This window comes from Podarcis pityusensis (genome assembly GCF_964106645.2).
Source record: "Podarcis pityusensis genome assembly, chromosome: 17".
Taxonomy (NCBI): domain Eukaryota; kingdom Metazoa; phylum Chordata; class Lepidosauria; order Squamata; family Lacertidae; genus Podarcis; species Podarcis pityusensis.
In genome coordinates, this window is record NC_138042.1 from 32,970,768 (window position 1) to 32,991,818 (window position 21,051).

General features: G+C 43.6%; 1 protein-coding gene across 2 annotated transcripts in view; it reads left to right on the forward strand.

The window, feature by feature from the left end:
* Positions 1-8,487: 8,487 nt before the first annotated feature.
* LOC308466154 (transient receptor potential cation channel subfamily V member 6-like) overlaps positions 8,488-21,051 on the forward strand; it is a 120,284-nt gene continuing 107,720 nt past the window's right edge. Inside the window, exon 1 of one of the 2 annotated variants that reach the window (XM_080986763.1) lies at positions 8,488-8,628. In XM_080986763.1, the coding sequence (XP_080842889.1) occupies positions 8,519-8,628 (110 nt within the window). In that variant the 5' untranslated portion in view covers positions 8,488-8,518. Of the gene's footprint in view, positions 8,629-9,268; positions 9,475-21,051 lie in introns of those variants that run through there. The other variant, XM_080986762.1, reaches the window with a different exon arrangement.

Sequence of the window (21,051 nt, forward strand, 5' to 3'; positions counted from 1 at the left end):
GGCCCCGTGACCTGCCGTTCCCTAGTGATTAATAAACACACAAGTATTTAGGTTTATGGGATCAAATAGGCTACAACTTTATTGGTTACAGATGTGAGCGGTTTGGCTTAGGTTCCACTGATGGTCAAACTTGGTCCTCCAGCTGTTTTTGGACTACAACTCCCATCATCCCTAGCTAACAGGACCAGTGACCAGGGATGGTGGGAATTGTAGTCCCAAAACAACTGGAGGGCCAAGTTTGGCCATCAGTGGCTTAGGCATTGGGTGAAGCCAGGCTATATCTCAACTCCCACCTGTCTGCAGAGAGTCCATCTAAGGGTAAACCACCAATAGGGGGAGCCCTATGACTTACATGAAATAGGAGCGTCCTGAGGGCTCCCTGTTGGGGTCGTGGCATGACCCTAGCCCATGTCCGGGCATCGGGCAGGATCCACACCCCCAGATCCCTTTAACAGGATATCCTTAATGAGGAGGGGCAGACGGAGGCTACAACCTCCCCTCCATCCAAACAAAGTGTTATGTACTGAGTTGAATAGGATCCAAAATGAAGCAGTCTGATTGGTCCTAGAACAATAGAATCCAAAATGCAGCAGTCTGATTGGTCCTAGAACAATAGGATTCAGAATGCAGCAGTCTGATTGGTCCTAGAACAATGCAGCAGTATGATTGGTCTGCAGGAGCCACCCAATCCAGCTCCAGGTGGAAGTGAATCCACAACCTGATTGGCCTACAGGAGAATCCCGGAATTAGCCAATCACGTGCAGGCCATCGTGTAAATAATGTATATAAAGAAGATATTGTGGGGGAACTTCCATTCCTCCTCACCACTATGAGCTGAATAAAGAGCATGAAATCCACTCTCGACTCCAAGCATATTTCACAAAGGCTTACCCAATGCTTAACCTCACAGAGTTGTGACAATTGCTACAAGGTAGGCGAAAACCAAATGGCTGGTGCCAATTTGCCAAGTGGAAAAAATTCCTACCCGGCCCCAACAATATGGCGGCCAACACTTGTCCATAGCAAGGTCGCGTCATAGCAAAGCATAAAAAGAAGGCGGGTGGGTTGGGAAATCTGGTGAAAGGGTGAGAGAGGAGAGCCTCCTGGCCATGACACAGTTAAATTTCCTGTGGCCACGCCCCCTGCTAGCACTGATTGGCCAGCGGGGCCTCACTGGGTGCTGGACCCGCCCAGCTCCAGTGACATGGCCAGGATTGGCATGAGGGGGCCGTCTGCTCCCCGCCCCAACTCCAGATCACCGCAGAGGCCCGACTGCAACACTGCCCACCAAGAAAGCTGAGCGGACCACAAAGCAGATTTAGGGCTAACAGGAGATGGGGTAGAGGCAGATGTTTAGGGGTGCTGAAGCCTCTCTCCCTACTCCCTCCGATTCATTCTCTGCCACAAGCAGTAGTATCTTGGCTCCTGGATCCAAACCCAGAGTTTCCACCTTCCACATTAATTATCCCATTTATGGTTTTAACTTTTCAATATGGTTTTTATTGCATGGTTTTTATGCTCATATGTTGCGAGCTGTTTTGACATTTTCTTTTTAATAATTTGCGGGATATAAATACATTTATAAATAAATAAATGTCAAATATTTAGTCCACGAAGGATAGAAATTCTACCTTGCGTCATCTAGATCCACAACGCCCAAATTCCACCCCACTCCCGTCCCCATGGATCACCTGAAAATTGTTGAGGGTCCTGGCAGACGGTGTTTGCCTGTTGCAACCATTGTAAAGCATTGCCCTAGTTGCTGCATGGTTTCGAATTTTCATTGCTTTATTTCTTATTATATATTGCATTCTATTGTACTATGATCTGAATTCCATAAAATTCAAATTGTGATACAATAAAATGCAATGTGAGAAATAAAAGAAGCAATGAAAATGCAATTCAAAACCATGCAGCAGTTAGCTCAGTGCGTTACGTATTGTTATGCATGAGTTACCCAAGTTAGATAAAGGCTGGCATCAGTGGAGGGGATGGAATACTAACATCACATGGGATCCAAGTTGCCAGAGCAGTTCAGGATGGGCCTTATTGTAGACATACAAATTGATTTGGGTCTTCCTCCCCTCCTGCCCTGAACTAGATGGCCTCATTCTTTACAAGATACTAAATAAACATGGTAAATGCAGAAAATTAACAAAAACCTACTCTAGCCAGTTTAGCCTGCCACGAAAGATTCCCCTCCCTCTGGGGTCAGGGAGTGCACACCCCACCTCCCTGGGCACCCAGCACCTAAAGGGCATCGGGTATAACTGGCTTGCCCTTGCCCTTTCCCCTACAGCAGGGGGTGCAACCACCAATAAACCCTGGAAACTTGCCATCATATTCTCGGCAACCATTTCTTCTTGGGCCTTCATACAACTCTGTGCTCCAGCATCTGTGATACCAGGCGGCCAAAAGACACTCCTGTTTTTAAGATATCCTGGTTGCATGCCTCGACTGAAAACTAACTGGGGTGGGGGGCATTTTATTTGGAAAGGACTGTACGTAGCTCACTGGTAAAGCACATAATTCGCAAGTGAAAGGTCCCAGGTTCAAGCCCAGATGTCCCCAGGTAAGCCTGAGAATAACTTTCCTGCGTTCTTATTTGGTTTTCTCCAACAAGAAGCTGCAAAGAGTCATTGTCCAGGCTTCCTGACTGCCAGCCAGCCAAGGCTGTACTGATCTGACTGGTGTTATCTGGTAACCAGTACCGGTTCTAAGAAAACAGCAAATTCCAAGTCATGCCAGGTGTTTCCCAAACTTACCATCCTCTGCCTTGGCTCTGCTCCTTGGCCTGCAATGTAAAAGTTGGCAACTCTAGCTGGGTAGGAGCTGTTGCAACAGCCAGCTCAGAGTACAGTATGTGTTAATTCCATTGCTTAAACTGATGCCACAGATGGGGAAGATGTTATGTGTTATACCAGCAGAACATGGATCTTTTTTAGCTCCTGTGATTACTCTTTAAAAGATGAATGACCAGAGCTTGTTGAAATAGAATTTTTTTTAAATAAAAATCATGCTGGACAACTGCCCCGAACCATAACAAATGATGAACTGAAATCATAACCTTGTTCATTGGAGACTCCTAATCAATATCTTCTGCCATTTCTAAATGATTTGGCCACCACACTAACCATTTTAAAGGTCTGTTTCTAAGGATGTGTGTGCTTTTGATTGATCTGGGGCCTGACACAAGTCAATTTTATTTTATTTTATTTGGGTCCATCCCTGAAATACTGCTTTTAACTATGTGCTGTGATGTGTGTCTAGAAAAAACAGGATTGAGGGGTGGGGAGAAGGGAAGGGATGTTATCACTGATCCCGCTGGTCTTGACAAAGGACTAGCATACGCAAGCAGCAAAGCATCCCCAACAAGAATCACAGGGAAAGGACGCAAGTTTATTTTGATCAAAATCCTACTCTGCACAATTAATGTATTTGAAACTATGCATTCATTATGTTCCATTTTACGTGTGCTCTTAAGACAACACTGGAAATCATAATTAAAAACACAGTTTCAAATCCAATGCAGATACTGACTGGGATAAAAAACAACAACAAAAAACCATGTAAAATATTTGTTGGAAAAGGGATGTCTTCGATAGACTTCAAAAATACAACAGTAATAGCTGGTGTCTGTAAGAAGGGGGAAATCCATGGGGCAGGGGGCATCATATTAAAGGCCCAATTCCTACGTCATATAAGACCTTCTGCTGAGATAGTATCTGCAGCAATAATTTTAGAAATAATTACTAAAACGTAATCTTGAAAATGCATGTCTCTACTGTGGAGAAGGCTGTGTCCTGATCAGTCAGCTAGTGAGTGTCTTCAAAACCTGCTCCTTCTTATGGTTTTAACTGGACTTGGACCAGACTGTTCTTTGAATACAGTGCAGTCCTCCGACTGACCTTCAATTGGAGGACTGGTCTCTATAAAGGAGGGCACACGACTACCCTTTAATTATCTCAGCCTGAGCTCTTGGACTGTATGTACTACAGATGGGGTCAAATGCTCACCGAGGTCCTAGCAACATGCAGCACGGGGGACCAAACTGAAGCAATGCATTAAGAAAGAAAATGATATTAAGAACCCTAATTACAATTTCAAGTCTTTCACTGGCCCAACCAGTCAAACTACATTCATCCAAGCATTAGTGTGTTAGGTACTCTAAGTCCTGAAAAACTGGAATCTTAAAGCTTGAGGTTAGGACGTAGCTTCATGTGGAACTGCTCAAGATGGCATGTGCAATATCAGCCACTGTAATTTGTTGGCAGTTTGAGGCCTTTGGATTGGCCAAGCCTGGTGTAAATACTAGGAGTTTCTGCTGTTATCTGGTCAACAGAATGACACTTTCCTCTGCACCCTCTCCCAACAACTGACCCCAGAGACTGTGAGGTGCAGCATTTACATTCCTAGTCAAGTTTTGGGTATGGCCACCTAAGACACCAGCCTGGTACCAGCATGGTATTGGGGTTCCAAGAGCCCCCAACTAGAACAAACTTGATAGAGAGTTTTGTCGTTGTCCCCACTCCTGAACCAAGCTCCTGACAAAGACACCCTCAATCTCTCACAGGATTTACCCACATTCTACCAGATTCAGCCCTAGGTCATGATTCTATCCATGCCCTGACATATTCTACAAGATCCAGCCATAACCTCACCTGGACTTCACTTCTAACCCTGTCTGGTCTCCACCCAGGAAAACAAGTAGCTGTCTTTTTTATTTTTCTTTAAGCAAATGTTGCTGATGTTCTAGTGCAAAGACAGCATTATATTCCTGATTCTGAAACCAGAAAGAGCTAGAGAACGTCCCGGCCTCAATTTTTAAAAGTGATACTTTTTATATAGATCTACACTTGTTCATGTTGCCAATAAAACATATTACTTTGCGTCAATCACTGGACTCTATATGGAAACAATACGTCAAACATATAACAGGGCGGTTAACCTTACAGCTTGATTCCGTGATCCTTAAAGAGTAAACAGAAGATTCACATCTTCAGAAGTGTTCCATTGCGCGATAGGGGTGGACTAAATATTTTCTTTTGATAGTATGTCTAAATTAAGGTAAAGGAAAAACCCTGATGAAAAATGTTAATAACAATCCTGTGCAAAAAAGAATGTAGGCATTAATAGTTAGTAATAAGGTACATCAATTTGCAATTGTGGGAAAAAATATGCAATTGACTCTGGTGATATGTTTATTACAGTATTGTGATTGCAAGGAGATGCCTGAGCTTCACACAATAATTTAAAACATTTTTTATCAAAAACCAGGAGTCAATTATTTCCATGATCAAATAAAGCCTTCTCCAGCCTGATGCTTCCATGAAGAAAATTCAGTGTAAGAAGGTGTTCTCCTGGTGCACTAATTTTATGTGTGTAGTGAGCATTCAAAAGATGCGATCACACTTGCTACATGAAGAGGTACTGTTTGTTCCAATTTGTTTTTGCCGGCGGATATATTTGTTACAAAGTTTGAAGTAGTTTATTAATGATATATAGGATTAGATGTACATTTGTTTGATACATGCCCAGATTATCAATGCAATGATTTTCCTATAGCCATATATCACCTAATGTCTTCTGTGATATGACATAGTCCAATTCAATAGGTCAATTTATTATCTGATATTTATTGAGCGCGATGCTGATGCTCATTTTGCATCACAGCCTTCCTAAAAGCCAACTACACATCTTTTATGAATATATCTTCAATGTCAAAAAGTCTCACTCACCTTTCTTATTCCATGTTATTGCAGAGGGGGAAACGAATTGAAGCTCTACAGTGGTGCTGCAGGAAGGAAGTTTGACTGCTGCAGGAGGTTTATGAATTCCTCCTGCATTGTATTTTGGTTCCTTAATATTTATATATCTTGGTTCATCTGAGGGCAGATAGGGGGCTTGGCAATCTGGAAAGCAGCCCATTCAGAAGAAGGAAAATTCTGGTCCTAAACCTCTGCTGCCTTGCAGGATATCTTCGAGAAAATAAAAGGCTAAAGAGTAACTCCTACACAAATCCAGAGTAGAGTCCCTAAGACGGTTGGATGGCGCCTTGTACACCTCCTTCCAGCAACTCCAGCAGCCAGGTAAAGGTAAAGGTAAAGGGACCCCTGACCCTTTGGTCCAGTCGTGACCGACTCTGAGGTTGCGACGCTCATCTCGGTTTACTGGCCAAGGGAGCCGACGTACAGCTTCCGGGTCATGTGGCCAGCATGACTAAGTCACTTTTGGTGAACCAGAGCAGCGCACGGAAATGCCATTTACCTTCCCGCCGGAGCAGTACCTATTTATCTACTTGCACTTTGACGTGCTTTCGAACTGCTAGGTTGGCAGGAGCAGGGACCAAGCAACGGGAGCTCACCCCATCACGGGGATTCGAACTGCCGACCTTCTGATCGGCAAGTCCTAGGCTCTGTGGTTTAACCCACAGCACCACCCGCGCACAGGTGCCAAACGTATTTTTTCTGTTTTTCTTTGGACCACATCAGCGAGGCCGAGAAGGGGAGGGGTCTTGTTGTCTGGGCAGCCCAGGGCCTCTATGCATACACGACCTGCTCCTCCCTGGCATGCTATGTTTACTGTGTAGGTTCAGGATGCTATTTTTGTGGGAGTAGCGTTCCCTCATGTGAACTGAGAAAGTCTGAATAAACCCTCAGTGAAGTCAAATGAAGCACTTCAGTGAGGTGAGAAAACCTTGTGTCACCAGCAGGGGGAGGTCGAGCAAAAACATTTGAGACCTCTGCAGCTGCTTTTGACGACCAGTTCTTATGGCTTGGGCTGATGGGAGTCGTAGTGTGAAATAACTGGAGAGCACCCTATTGGCGAAGACTGTGGCCCTATCTGCACTATACTGTATACAGTGGTACCTCAGGTTACAGACGCTTCAGGTTACAGACTCTGCTAACCCAGAAATAGTACCTCGGGTTAAGAACTTTGCTTCCGGATGAGAACAGAAATTGCACTGCGGCAGCAGGAGGCCCCATTAGCTAAAGTGGTACCTCAGGTTAAGAACAGTTTCAGGTTAAGAACGGACCTCCGGAACGAATTAAGTTCTTAACCTGAGGTACCATGGTACATGTAAAGCTTCTTCCAAAGAATCCTGGGAATTGTAGTTTGTTAAGTGCGCTGAGAGTTGCTAGGTTAGGAGATCCCCTATTCCCCTCCCAGAGCTACAATTCCCAGAGTTCTCTGGGAAGAGGGATTGATTGTTTAACTACTCTGCAAAATTGTAGATCTGTGATGGGAAATAGGATTCTTTAAAGATGGTAAATTAGGATTTTGCTTACTTGCCTTGTTTGAGGCATCATCATCATTATAGAACATTAAAATTTCCTCCTCTTCCCCTCCAAAAAACTTCGTAAAAACATGGCCAGAATTTTAAATTTTAAGTTTTCCCTGTTCAGGGAAGTTTTTAATATTTAACACTGTACTGTTTTTAACACTTGATTGGGAGCTGCCCAGAGTGGCTGGAGAAACTCAGCCAGATGGGCGGGGTATAAATAATAAATTATTATTATTATTATAAATGATAGCTTTATTTCACGTGGGGTTATTCTGCTGCAGATCTTGTTGTTGACGAACTGGAATGAGAGAGTGAGAAAATGCTGAGCTCTTCTCGCAATACGTATTATTCTAGGGATAGTGATCATGCAAATGTGAACCAAGGAAGATTGGGTGTTTTCCTTTCCTGGAACTCGTGGAATGATGTGGGAATTTCTCAGCAGGTGGAGATTTCATTCATACCTGGAATGATGAGCATGCAAATATGCAAAGGTGGGAGCTTCCTTTTGTTCCTTGGGCAAATGGATTGCTGGAGGAATTCCAAGGCTGGAAGATAAGAATCAAAACCTGTACCAGAGAGTTACAGTGTGGGATGTTACACATAATTCCACCTTTCCTAAAGAGATACTGTATCACAGCCTGGGAATTCTGGGAAGCATTCTTAGCATACCACAATGTCTTACTGACTATGCAAATGACGCCAGCTTAATTAGCCTTCCGATCAGATGCATTTCCTCCTGCGGGGGGCGGGGGGCGGGGAGGATAGAGGAATGAAGACAGGGCAGTGGATGATTTTTAGCTATCCATTGCCCTTCAGTGTAAAAAGCAAAACAAAAAAACAGGGCAGCTTACAGCTATAAAATCAAAGCAAAAAGCAATTAAGCAATTAAGCAATGGTAATAAAAGAAGAGCCGTAAATAAATAAAACAGTAGCATTAAAAAAAAAAAGTCATGCACACACACTATGTATATATAAGCTGCCCACTCATATATCAAGGCAGTGATCAATAGGCAGAATAAAATACAAGTATAAAACACCATAAAAACAAAACAATCATTAAAAAGGGCTGGCTCATCTTTTGAGTTAAAACAAATGAATAGGCCTGTTGGTCTTCAAGAGATGCCTGAATATCAATAATACTCTTAGCACATAAGAGGCTGATGGATCAGGCCAGAAATATGTACATACCTGTCAAGTGTCCTGAGGGGAAAAAATGACAACTCATTTTTTCACATGAGATCAAGGCAGCCATTTTGGGTGTTGTGCTCTTGTCCACTTTTTTCCGGGGAGAAATTGTGGTGTGGGTCACGTGACTCACCCGGGTTTCCGATCCGAAATGGACGGTATGTATGTGTATAACTAACGAAGCTCCTCCAGATTACCTCAGTAATTGAGCTGAGATATATAAAGGGGTCAGGGCTTCATATATTCATACATGAACCTTGAACCTAGCCCAGTATTGAGTTTGAAATGTGTGGATCCCTCAGGTACCCAGGTCCAAAAGCCATGCAGGGATTTAAAAGTGAGCAGCAACACTTTGAATTGTGACTGGGAGCAGACAAGAAGGCAGTACAACCATTTAAACTCTGGTGAGATGCATTCAAAATGGGTGCTCCTAGTGAGCAGCCTAGTGGCTTCTATTCTGAGGTAAATGTGATTGCCAAAGAAGAAGAAGAACTGGTTCCCTTGAACAGTTTCCAAAGGCAGGCCGTATTACCCATACAAGCACTTTGTTTGTTTGTTTGTTTATCATATCACCCTTAATTCCAAAGATAACAGGGCAGCCCACAACAAAAAATATAGTAACCTTGCCATCATGTTTTGGCTTAACTATAGTCAATATTTGTGGCCCCTACTCACAACCAAAAGTGATTTGGGCACAGGGCTGGTCCTACCATTAGGCAGACTGAGGCAATTACCTCAGGCGGCAGATGTTGTGGCGCATGAGGCGGCCAGTGGCCGTAAGCCCACAACTATTCCCCTCTGTTGGAGACCAGAGCTGTGTGTGGCACATGGCCTGGCATGTACCCCTTTAAACTACCCTGCTGCCCTCAGGTATAGCGGAAGATGCTATCCCATTCGCAGCGTGGAAGTACTGTAAGATCAAACCAACAATCCTGTCAGGAATGGTTGGTGGGGACGCCATCTTGTCCTTTGCCTCAGGGAGCAAAAAGTCTTGGGAGAGCCAGGTTTGTGAAACTATTTATTTATTTACTTGTTTGTTTGTTTGATTCCCCCCCCCCCCCAAAATCACCTTTCATCACAAGTTGTCAGGGCAAGGAACTATGACTATACAGTATGGCTAAAAATGGCTACCCTTTAAAAGGGTCTCATCTTCAGGCTTCTGTGCTTTTTGTTCCCGGTCATTGGCTCTTTGCTGGAAACCAAATGACACTCAATACTGAGCATTCAAACACCCTTTTTTATTTTATTACCTCACACTTTGGAACTTTCCAGGTTTAGTTTCAGTGGGCCTGCTCAGAATGTCAATAAAGTGAGGTCAGAGCTCTCACACTTATCTGTCCTTAAGATGAAACTTAAGATGTCTGCAGGTTTTGCCATAACCCTCTATTTTTGGATACCTGTGGAGAGTACAGTTACATCTAGGTGCTGAATCAGGTGGTGGCTACACCCCAGGTAAATGCTTTAATGTTGAGCTCATCATGAATAAGATGGTCCTCTGGGGAATGACAGTTTTGCTGAAGCTACGCAGGTCCTGTGGACTCTCCTTCCTTGGAGGTTTTTAAGCAAAGGTTGGATGGCTATCTGCCATGGATGCTTTAGCTGAGATTCTTTCATTGTGGGGGGCTGGACTAGAGGACCTTTGGGGTCCCTTCCAACTCTACAATTCTATTCTGTGGTTCTACGAATAGGAAATTGCTTGGGAACCCCATCCAGGGGCGTAGGAAGGGGGGACAGTGGGGGCGGACTGCCCTGGGTGCCCTCACTGAGGGGGGGTGGCATTTGGCGAGCCGCCCGCCCACAACTCTCAGGCCTACCCCGAGCCATTGGGGTAAGGGGGGAGCTGCACCCCTTTGCCAGTGACATTTTCCCCTCCCCCCTTTGTTTTGACAGCTTGGGGGAGCCTTAGATGTTGCAGGCGGGCAGCACGCCAAATGTCTGACATGGGTGGCTCGCTCTGCCGCCCGCTGCAGGGCACACACGCCGCTCCAGGCACCCAAGTGGCTATCTCACACCTGGGAGGGCACCCTCTACGCCACGCCCCCCTTGGGAGCATGCCATGCCCCCCTCAGGAGCATGCCCACCCTCAGCAGCACGGGCATATGCTCCTCCGCTGACCCACTTTTCTTTACATGCTATGTCTTGATAAAATTTTGTTGCCAATTATTAAAGGCCTGTTATATTATTATTGGTTCCATTTTACTCCCCTGCTGCCTTCAGCATGGGTGGGGGGTGGGTCGGTCTGCAGAATAGAAGGTGGGGGCAGGAGGGGGGCAGCATTTTCTGTTTTGCCTCAAGCGGTGAAACGTCCTGGCCATAAAGCACTTGCAGAGTCCCAGTGAATAGGTTGAGTGAGCTCAGTGTTCCAATCTTGACATTGCTGTGTTTTGATTGATGCCGTCTATGCCCTTCCTGACTGGGTGGGGCATTCTCAGTTGAATTATATTGTTACTGGAAGGCTGCAATTTGGTTGCCAGGCCCCTGGCAGGAGTGGCGTACCATCATTCCTGTGTCAGATTGTGCTTTTGACTTGGGCAGTTGGGGCTGCGTAGAATGCCACAGTAACTCCTAGTGCAGTGGAGGGTATCTTAACCTGGCACGGCCAACCGTGTTACAGTAAGGTCGAATAAAAGGGTCATCATCATGTGAATGGCATCACAGTTTCCAGTATAGGAGGGGTGTGGTAAAAGGCTATAGAAACATGCTTTTTTTTGCTGAGAAAATGCAGAGGAAGACATTTTTCTCTTTCTCTTGGGAGCAAAGCAACAACACTTGCAACCAGTTGGGGGCGACAGACAGAAAGGCAACCTATTCTTCCCTTGCTGATTCCTTGTTATGTGACCACCTGCTGTCATGTACAGTGTGTTTCTCCTCTTCCTTATCTCCTCCCTTTTGCTAAACTCATAACCCCATCATGGCCATATAGAAGCTTGTACTCGGAATGGCTTTGCTTGCCAGGAGCAATAAGCCTTCAGTTTATTCTTTTAACCACCAGTCTCACCAGACTATTTGTTTCTACATTTCCTTGCAACCTATATGCCAAACGCCAACACTCATATTGCCCACCATGCCCAATTAATTTATGAAACGCCTTGCTGCAAGATGTGCTGTTGGCCGGTAACCCTAGCTGGCTTTAAAGGGGGGTGGGGATAGACAAATGCTACTTATTTACATAGTTTATATAGGTTATATATAACTTAAGTCCTTTGGACAGGTTATAGGGATTAAAAGCAACGTAATTATTGCAAAATTCATGGAGGATATGTTTCTTGGTGCTGGAGGAGACTCTTGAGAGTCCCATGGACTGCAAGAAGAACAAACCTATCCATTCTTAAGGAAATCAGCCCTGAGTGCTCACTGGAAGGACAGATCCTGAAGCTGAGGCTCCAATACTTTGGCCACCTCATGAGAAGAGAAGACTCCTTGGAAAAGACCCTGATGTTGGGAAAGATGGAGGGCACAAGGAGAAGGGGACGACAGAGGATGAGATGGTTGGACAGTGTTCTTGAAGCTACCAGCATGAGTTTGACCAAACTGCGGGAGGCAGTGGAAGGCAGGAGTACCTGGCGTGCTCTGGTCCATGGGGTCACGAAGAGTCGGACACGACTAATCAACAACAACAAATTACCCACCACAGTAAACGAGCCCTCCAGATTCAGAGGCAGTATTCTTCTTCATGTCTGTTTGTGGGTGCCCTAGAGGTTAATGGCAGGCCACTGTAAGAAAAAGGATACTTGATGAGATGGACCCTCAGTCTGATTCAGTAGTTCTCCTCATACTCGTGTGTGTGCGAGTGTTTGAACAGCATACTGGCAAGGAACATTCCAAAAGGGCAAAGAAGCCATTGCACTTGCATCTAGAAGAATCAGGCACCTGAGAAGATTTCATAATGACAAGGTATGGTGACAGGTATAATTATTTTAAATGCTAGATTGCTCAACCCATGTTTACAGGTTCTGAGCAGAGTCATTGATCATGAACTTTGCAATCGATAGCAGCTGACATGATTTCAACACAGGAGGACGCAGCCTAAGGACAGACTGCACCGGCTAATATTTATGTAAGGCCTGCCAGGTTATCTTATAACTGCATACTTTAAGCAGTTTGGGCAGAGAGCCGCTAATCCAGAGATGTGCCCCATGATATTCTTGTAAAGAAGCTGGTAAAATGCGGTCTTGACTATGCTACCACTCAGTGGATTTGTAACTGGCTGACTGACCGAACCCAAAGGGTGCTCATCAATGGTTCCTCTTCATCCTGGAGAAGAGTGACTAGTGGGGTGCCACAGGGTTCTGTCCTGGGCCCGGTCTTATTCAACATCTTTATCAACGACTTGGATGATGGACTCAAGGGCATCCTGATCAAATTTGCAGATGACACCAAACTGGGAGGGGTGGCTAACACCCCAGAGGACAGGATCACACTTCAAAACGACCTTGACAGATTAGAGAACTGGGCCAAAACAAACAAGATGAACTTTAACAGGGAGAAATGTAAAGTACTGCACTTGGGCAAAAAAAATGAGAGGCACAAATACAAGATGGGTGACACCTGGCTTGAGAGCAGTACATGTGAAAAGGATCTAGGAGTCTTGGTTGACCACAAACTTGACATGAGCCAACAGTGTGACGCGGCAGCTAAAAAAGCCAATGCAATTCTGGGCTGCATCAATAGGAGTATAGCAGCTAGATCAAGGGAAGTAATAGTGCCACTGTATTCTGCTCTGGTCAGACCTCACCTGGAGTACTGTGTCCAGTTCTGGGCACCACAGTTCAAGAAGGACACTGACAAACTGGAACGTGTCCAGAGGAGGGCAACCAAAATGGCCAAAGGCCTGGACACGATGCCTTATGAGGAACGGCTAAGGGAGCTGGGCATGTTTAGCCTGGAGAAGAGGAGGTTAAGGGGTGGTATGATAGCCATGTTCAAATATATAAAAGGATGTCATATAGAGGAGGGAGAAAGGTTGTTTTCTGCTGCTCCAGAGAAGCGGACACGCAGCAATGGATCCAAACTACAAGAAAGAAGATTCCACCTAAACATTAGGAAGAACTTCCTGACAGTAAGAGCTGTTCGACAGTGGAATTTGCTGCCAAGGAGTGTGGCGGAGTCTCCTTCTTTGGAGGTCTTTAAGCAGAGGCTTGACAACCATATGTCAGGAGTGCTCTGATGGTGTTTCCTGCTTGGCAGGGGGTTGGACTCGATGGCCCTTGTGGTCTCTTCCAACTCTATGATTCTATGATTCTATGATTCTATGTTCTCACTTTCTGATTTGCACTCTGTGTCTAATGGGTGAATTTTTAAAAAACTGAACAAACAAAGCACATGGGAAACTGTACCTCACAAGATTGGTACAGTTGTCTTCCCTGGTTGGGATTGGCTGCTACTGACTCCTCCTGCAAGACTGGCAGAATCCATTAAGATAGCCTGAGGGATTTCTGAATATTTGCGAGGGGGCGGCTAACCAGCTCTGGTCAAGATCCTTGCCTCACTGTGGACAGGCCCATTGGCACAATTGCTTCTAACTGACCTTGGTTTTCTGGGTGGTGAAGCAGATGATGACTGGAGCACAGTTGGAGCAAATCTTGTGAGGAACAAGACCAAACATAAGTGAGAGTACATAACAGTGTCTACCATGTGGCAGTAGAGGTAAATGTGGCTTACTTCTCAGCCTCCTTCCAAGTGGGGAATGAACTGGAATAGAAACAGCTGGCAACTTGAAGTCCACTGTGGAAATGTGGCCCTCAAACTGAATAAAATTATCCTCCCCTGGTCTGGAGCACTAGGTGAGAGTCTTGGAGCATATTATATTTCACTAGAACAGCTACTAGAGTCAGGGCCAGCCCACCTATGTGGCAAGATTAGGCAACTACCTCGGGTGGTAGGATCCACAGGGGCAGCACATCCCAGTGTAGATCTTTATTCTCCCCTTGTTCCTGACATACATCTCCACTCACCGCTTCTTCTCTGGTGGGGAAGGGGGCACCATTTTGTGGTTTGCCTCAGGTGTCAAAATGTCTTGGGCCGACCCTAACTAGAGTGGTGGACATAGGTTTGTGTGAGGGAAGGTAACCGTGGAGGCAGGTAGCAGCATTACTCTTCAGTGGCCTATAGGGAGCAATGTGGAAGCATGGAAGTCAGTGACTTATGGCTTCATGGAAGCTTCAAATCACCTATAGGGCCATTGTGTTTTCCATTCTTCCTCCTGTCAGATAATGCTTGGATCTCTTTGCTTTCTGGGCTGAAATAGCATCTTTGCAATCTGCTTCAGGACCAAGCATGAGGAGATGTGGATGCTTTGCTGGCTGCACCCTCCATTCAGGCTATAATTAGGGATGGGCTGAACAAGGGCAGCTATGGTGTTTCTCTTGGTGGTAGGAGACAGGCATGCAGGCTTCATTTCCTGTGGAACCACATTCAAATGCTCTGCATTGCACGACTCACAATAAGGCGTTCCAGATCTTTCTGATTCCTTACCAGCTGCATGGTGTGCTCTCCACAGCCTATCAGAAATGTGACTGTATAACATATTTAAATGTCACATTTAATTTAACCTTGAAGTCTCAGAGATAGCATCAGTCATAATTATTCCCACCCACCCACCTTCTCACTGAGTTTTTACTCTTTCCCCTGGAGACCCTGAGAAGGGGGCTGGACCCCAAGACCCAGACTGTGTCCTGAGCAGTTGCCTCACTGGCAGATGTGCTGCCATCAGCCATCCTCTGGTGTCTCCTAACTTTTTGTTTCTATTTAATCCTGCATTTCAACTACAGCTTGGGACCATCTTCCACTTGCTCAGTTTTCTGCCACAGCCTGGAAGAGTATTACTGAGTTTGAGTGGCAGCTCACTGCATGAAGCCTTCTTTATGCTCCCCTTCCTCCTCCTCACATAATATTGCATGGTTCCTAATACTTTGAAAACACTGCATTGAAAACACTGGGATGAATACGTCAATCGGTGAAGACTATTTCATGATGAAATCTAAGCTAGCCAGGGTTTCCTTGGAGTAGATAAATTACAAGAGACAGAAGAGCACAGGAAGCCATGAAGAGCCTAATCATAAATCAGGATTGACAGCTGTACCTAGATTGACCTCATACATGAATGGTTCCTTCCTTTTTGAAGTTTTAGGTGCTTTGGTTAAATTATTTTTGACGGCTCGTGTTTTTAACGTATTTTTTCTTGCTGTTTTTCCTGTGCATTTTTGAAACTGTATTTCTTGCATTTTTTTTTACTGTTGTTTTGAAAAGGGTTAAGGCTGCGATCCTAACCTCATTTATCTGGGAGTAAGCAGCATTGACTACAATAGGAATTATTTCTCTGTGTGGACGTGGCTAGGACTGTGTTGTAAGTTATTGTTTAACTTTTGATGTTAGGCACCTCAGTCTCTTTAAGGAAAAAGAGAGTATATTGACCTTTTCAATAAATAAACAAGATTTATATGGATTATTCTGTTGTTCTTTGTGAGACCTCACATAACCATTTTGCACCTGTTGCACTCTAGGAATTTCACTTAAATTGCATCTTAAAGAGAAGTTCAGCATGATTTTCTTTCTTTCTTTTTTCCCAAGTAAATTTTTATTATTTTCTTTAAATATTCTTTTTCTAACAATCCTTACTATTACCATATGTTCCCTTTGACTCTGCCGAGTCTTGACTTCCCTTCCTCCTTGCAGTTGGTATATTAATCACATTCTTATCGCGTACATTATTCTTGTATCACTACTGTTTTACATTGAAGGTGTTATTCCAGTCCAGCTAGTGTCTTTAAATTTTTACAGTTCTCCTTTAAATATTCAATAAATTTACTCCAATTGGTCTTGTATCTCTGGTCTTCTTGATCCCGGATCCTCCCCGTCAATTTGGCAAGTTCCGCAAAGTCTGTCATCTTCACCTGCCACTCCTGGATGGTTGGTATATCTTGTGTCTTCCATTTTTGGGCCAGAAGGATTCTCGCGGCGGCAGTAGCATACATAAACAAATTATGATCTTTTGTTTTAATCTCCCTTCCCATTAAACCTAGTAAAAAAGTTTCCGGTCTTTTGGGAAAGGTATACCTAAATATCTTTTTAAGTTCATTATAAATTAATTCCCAAAAATTTTTAACCTTATCGCAGGTCGACCACATATGAAAATAATTGCCATCTACTTCTTTACATTTCCAACACCTTCTAGCTCTCTTTCTATACATTTTAGCCAATTTTGTTGGCGTTAAATGCCATCTATACACCATTTTTAGTACATTCTCCTTTAAAGCCATACATTCAGTAAATCTCAAACCCTCAGAAGTTCAGCATGATTTTCAAAGGGAGTTTGTTTTTTATAGGTTTGATTGTGCCACAGCCAAAGCCTACTTTTGTCACTTCTGTTTTTCAAGTATAGTTAGTATACTTTGGGACTATTATGAAGGCCTAAGAAGAGAAAGAGACCTCAGTAGCAATGGGTCAGGACAGTAGAACATTGTTTGAGGTCAGGTCTTGGATACGTCACTGGAGTTGTCTTGGGACTCAGCTACATTAGTAAAGAAAAAGTGTTTTATATGCGTTATAACACTCTGACACCAGATGGTGCTGTGGAGTCTTGTCTTTCGCAAACGTGATTTCCCGTAATAAAGTTTACAATGCATTTTCCTGAAACACTTTTTCGATGTGTCCAGTTCCAGCCTTAGGTATCTGCAGAATTTGTCTCAATTAAAATACAGCATGTTTCCTTTTGTTGGTCTCATGTGACTTTGATCAGTATTTGAATCCATTTTTTAAAAATTTAAAGGTTAGAGAATGCAGGAAGGTCAGTATGTTTGTTATCTCTGCAGGAAGTTTGTGACTTCAAGGGTAAACTGGAAAACACCTTTGGTTCACTGAGAGATGATTGAAGTCTGTAGGTCTCAAATGTTAGCAGTACCAAGAAGTTGGGAACAAACTCGTAACTCTTATCACAGTCTGAATAATTTATAGCTTTGTGGACAGTTTAAAACAATCTCAGCTTCTGTCAATGTTGAGACTTTATGGTTTTATTCTGTTTGCCAGGAGAACAGCCAGATTTGCTTTATTTGGTTCTTTTCCTAACGATATGGGAACCTGCTCCTGCTCTGTTTGTGTACTGCTAGTCTGCACCATAACTACCGATTTACCTATAAACAAAAGAAGACGTCATTACTATCACAAGTTATAAATCCAAATTATTAACTTTTGTAAATGTGGCAGGTGATAAACCCCTGTTTAAAACCAACTTTTAAATTAATAAAATTAACTGTTGCCATTTTAAACATGCAGATATCTCAGAACACTAATGAAAGCCTTTGGAAATAATTTTACAATACGAATGGGTCAATTGTTATTTTTTCATTGGGGGAAAATTGTGTATAGAACTTGCTGTCTCAAAAGGATGGCAGAGCAATTTTAAAACCTTTGCAACAGCTGTCTGAGTGTTAAGATGGAACAGAGACACATCAGTTAACTCAGTGGGGATGTAATTCCAGGATGGTACATTTGTTCAACCTAAAGATAACAAACCTAGACAAACCTAGACAGCATCTTAAAAAGCAGAGACATCACCTTGCCAACAAAGGTCCGTATAGTTAAAGCTATGGTTTTCCCAGTAGTGATGTATGGAAGTCAGAGCTGGACCATAAAGAAGGCTGATCGCCGGAGAATTGATGCTTTTGAATTATGGTGCTGGAGGAGACTCTTGAGAGTCCCATGGACTGCAAGAAGATCAAACCTCTCCATTCTGAAGGAAATCAGCCCTGAGTGCTCACTGGAAGGACAGATCCTGAATCTGAGGCTCCAATACTTTGACCACCTCATGAGAAGAGAAGACTCCCTGGAAAAGACCCTGATGATGGGAAAGATGGAGGGCACAAGGAGAAGGGGATGACAGAGGACGAGATGGTTGGACAGTGTTCTCGAAGCAACCAGCATGAGTTTGACCAAACTGCGGGAGTGGAAGACAGGAGTGCCTGGCGTGCTCTGGTCCATGGGGTCACGAAGAGGCGGACACGACTAAACGACTAAACAACAACAAAGATAACATCTGTTGTATTTAATTTAACTGAAGATGATTAAAATGTTGTTGCGCATTTTAATTCATAACTGCGCTGTTATTTTTTAAATTGTCCTGATTGTGACTTGGGCAGCAGCCTGGAAATTAGCCCCAGCGAGACTTTTACTACTTCTGATGTGAACTCCCATAAATATTTATATAGGATTGCAACAGAAATATGTTGACTTCTTCTGCTCTTATTTAGTATTTTCACTACATATACCAATGTTTATGTTTTGATCTGCCTGTTCAGATTTGTATTTTATGGCTGACTCATCCAAGGACACTGAGGTCACCTCCATACCATGCATTTAACGTACATGTCTTTCACTCCCCCTCCCAACAAAAAGATCCTCGGAGCTATAGGGTGTTAATGGTGCTGGGAAGAGGATTCTTCGGTTGAGGGTATGACGGTTAAAGTGCTATAAATGTGGTTTAAATGTATGGAATGGATGTGATCTGCAGTATTTCACTGATGTCACCAAGATCTATGGGGGAGAATGTGCTTTTTGCATGCTTAACACTCCTTATGCTGGTTACAATGGACCAAGATCCGGTCCTGTTTGTGTTCACTTTTCAAAAAAAAAAGAAATAAGTAGAGAATGAACAGGATCCAGAGTCGGTTTTCTGTGGAGGGCATAGGCTCAACCTCTTCTAAATTGGGGCAATATCCATATAAGTGTGTTATGTGTTTACTAGAAACAACCAAGTCATAATTAAGTTGAAAATGTTGTGTAAACGCTTTCAGGGGTGAAACCATGCTTTTCCTCACCTGGGTCAAAGACTTAGCTCGGCACCCCTCCCCACCTGTTTGCATACACATGTGCATGAGCACACATGCTCAGACACACACCTAAGCACATTTGTTCTTGAAGGGCATAAAAAGTAGACAATATATTATTTGAATACAAAAGTTTTTTTAAATGATTTTTTTATTGATTTCCAGCATAATTTACACAACAAAATACAGTGGTACCTCGAGTTAAGTACTTCATTCGTTCCGGAGGTCTGTTTTTAACCTGAAACTGTTCTTAACCTGAAGCACCACTTTAGCTAATGGAGCCTCCTGCTGCCGCTGCGCTGCCACCGCCCAATTTCTGTTCTTATCCTGAAGCAAAGTTCTTAACCTGAGGTAATATTTCTGGGTTAGCGGAGTCTGTAACCTGAAGCATATGTAACCTGAAGCGTATGTAACCCAAGGTACCACTGTAGCAAACATAACTTATAACAAGTGGAAAAAAGTATGCATTTTTTTACAGCATTAGGAGATATAATGTGTATAAAATTGTAATTTTAAAGCTGGTATCACTTGATCAACCTAATCCATTTTGTTTAATTAATTAAAATGTTTTAATTGGGTTTCGAAGAAATGTGCCATTAACTGTTACTGTTTTGAATTTTATTGTGTTGTCGCTTTCCTTAGTAGTTGTGCAGACTGCCATTCTGAATTATGCTTTTAAAGGGGATGAGTTGATGGAACCAAGTGGCCTTAAGCCTTTGTTGACAGCAGAAGGAAAACAGAGGCATCTCTCTCACACGCAGCTTGGCTGCCTGCACCCCACTTACACTGCTCATTGATTCATTTGCAGTAAGACGCACACATGCCTCATGCTCCTGATGGAGGCCCAGATGTAAGTAGGGTGGAGAGGGCTTTGCTGGAGCCTCATGCATCTGAAAACAGGTGGGATTGAGGCTCCAGTGTTGCAAGGAGCAGAATGGCATGAGAAAACCCTCAGCAGGGCCACCGACTTGTGTATCTCATTGGGGTAGGCAGGAGCATCCCACACCAAGCCCCTTCCCTCCTGCTCTGAGCGCCCATGGGGGGTGTCAGTGCTTCTTGGCCTTCTTTTCAAAGGGTTAAACATGATCTGAGCAAGATTCCTTGAGAGGAAGGGAATTTGGGGTGGGGAAATTAATTAATTCACATGACTACGGTATGTCCTTTAACTTAAGCAGGTCTGCTCTGAGTAAAACTTAGTTGACTACCACCCATAACTTTCAATTCTACTTTCTCCCCACTTTTAAGTGATTGTATCAAACCTACAGAATCTGGGTGGTTAGGGATGGGTCAATCTGTCAATTTTGGCTTTTCCAGTTACTCATTTTTCCAGTCCTAAGCCCAGTTCTCCACATTTGCACAGCAGTTTGTGGTGTTTCGTAGGGTTTTAAGTCCTCATGAAAATTCATCAGCATCTTAGTGTGAATTTTTCTCACCAAGATATTTTTGTGCGCAATTTTGCCTAACATCCGAAATTCTGCAAAGCAATTTCCCCTAGCATAATGTGCTTTAACATTATTTTCTGTAATGTATGCATTTACATGCAAATCTTATCCCAGCATATGCATTTTTGTATTTGTTACTTGGCCAGAGAACTGTGTTGCAACATTTAGAGAAGTGTGGCTATTAAAGGATGGCTGTGTTTCGGGTTGTGCATTGTTTTGGATAGTGCAGGTTAGGTAAGTTTGCCTTTAAATGCAAAGTGAATTGATGTTCTCTCTCAGGCACGGATGCATGCCTTGGTGGCTGCTGTTTATAAATGAG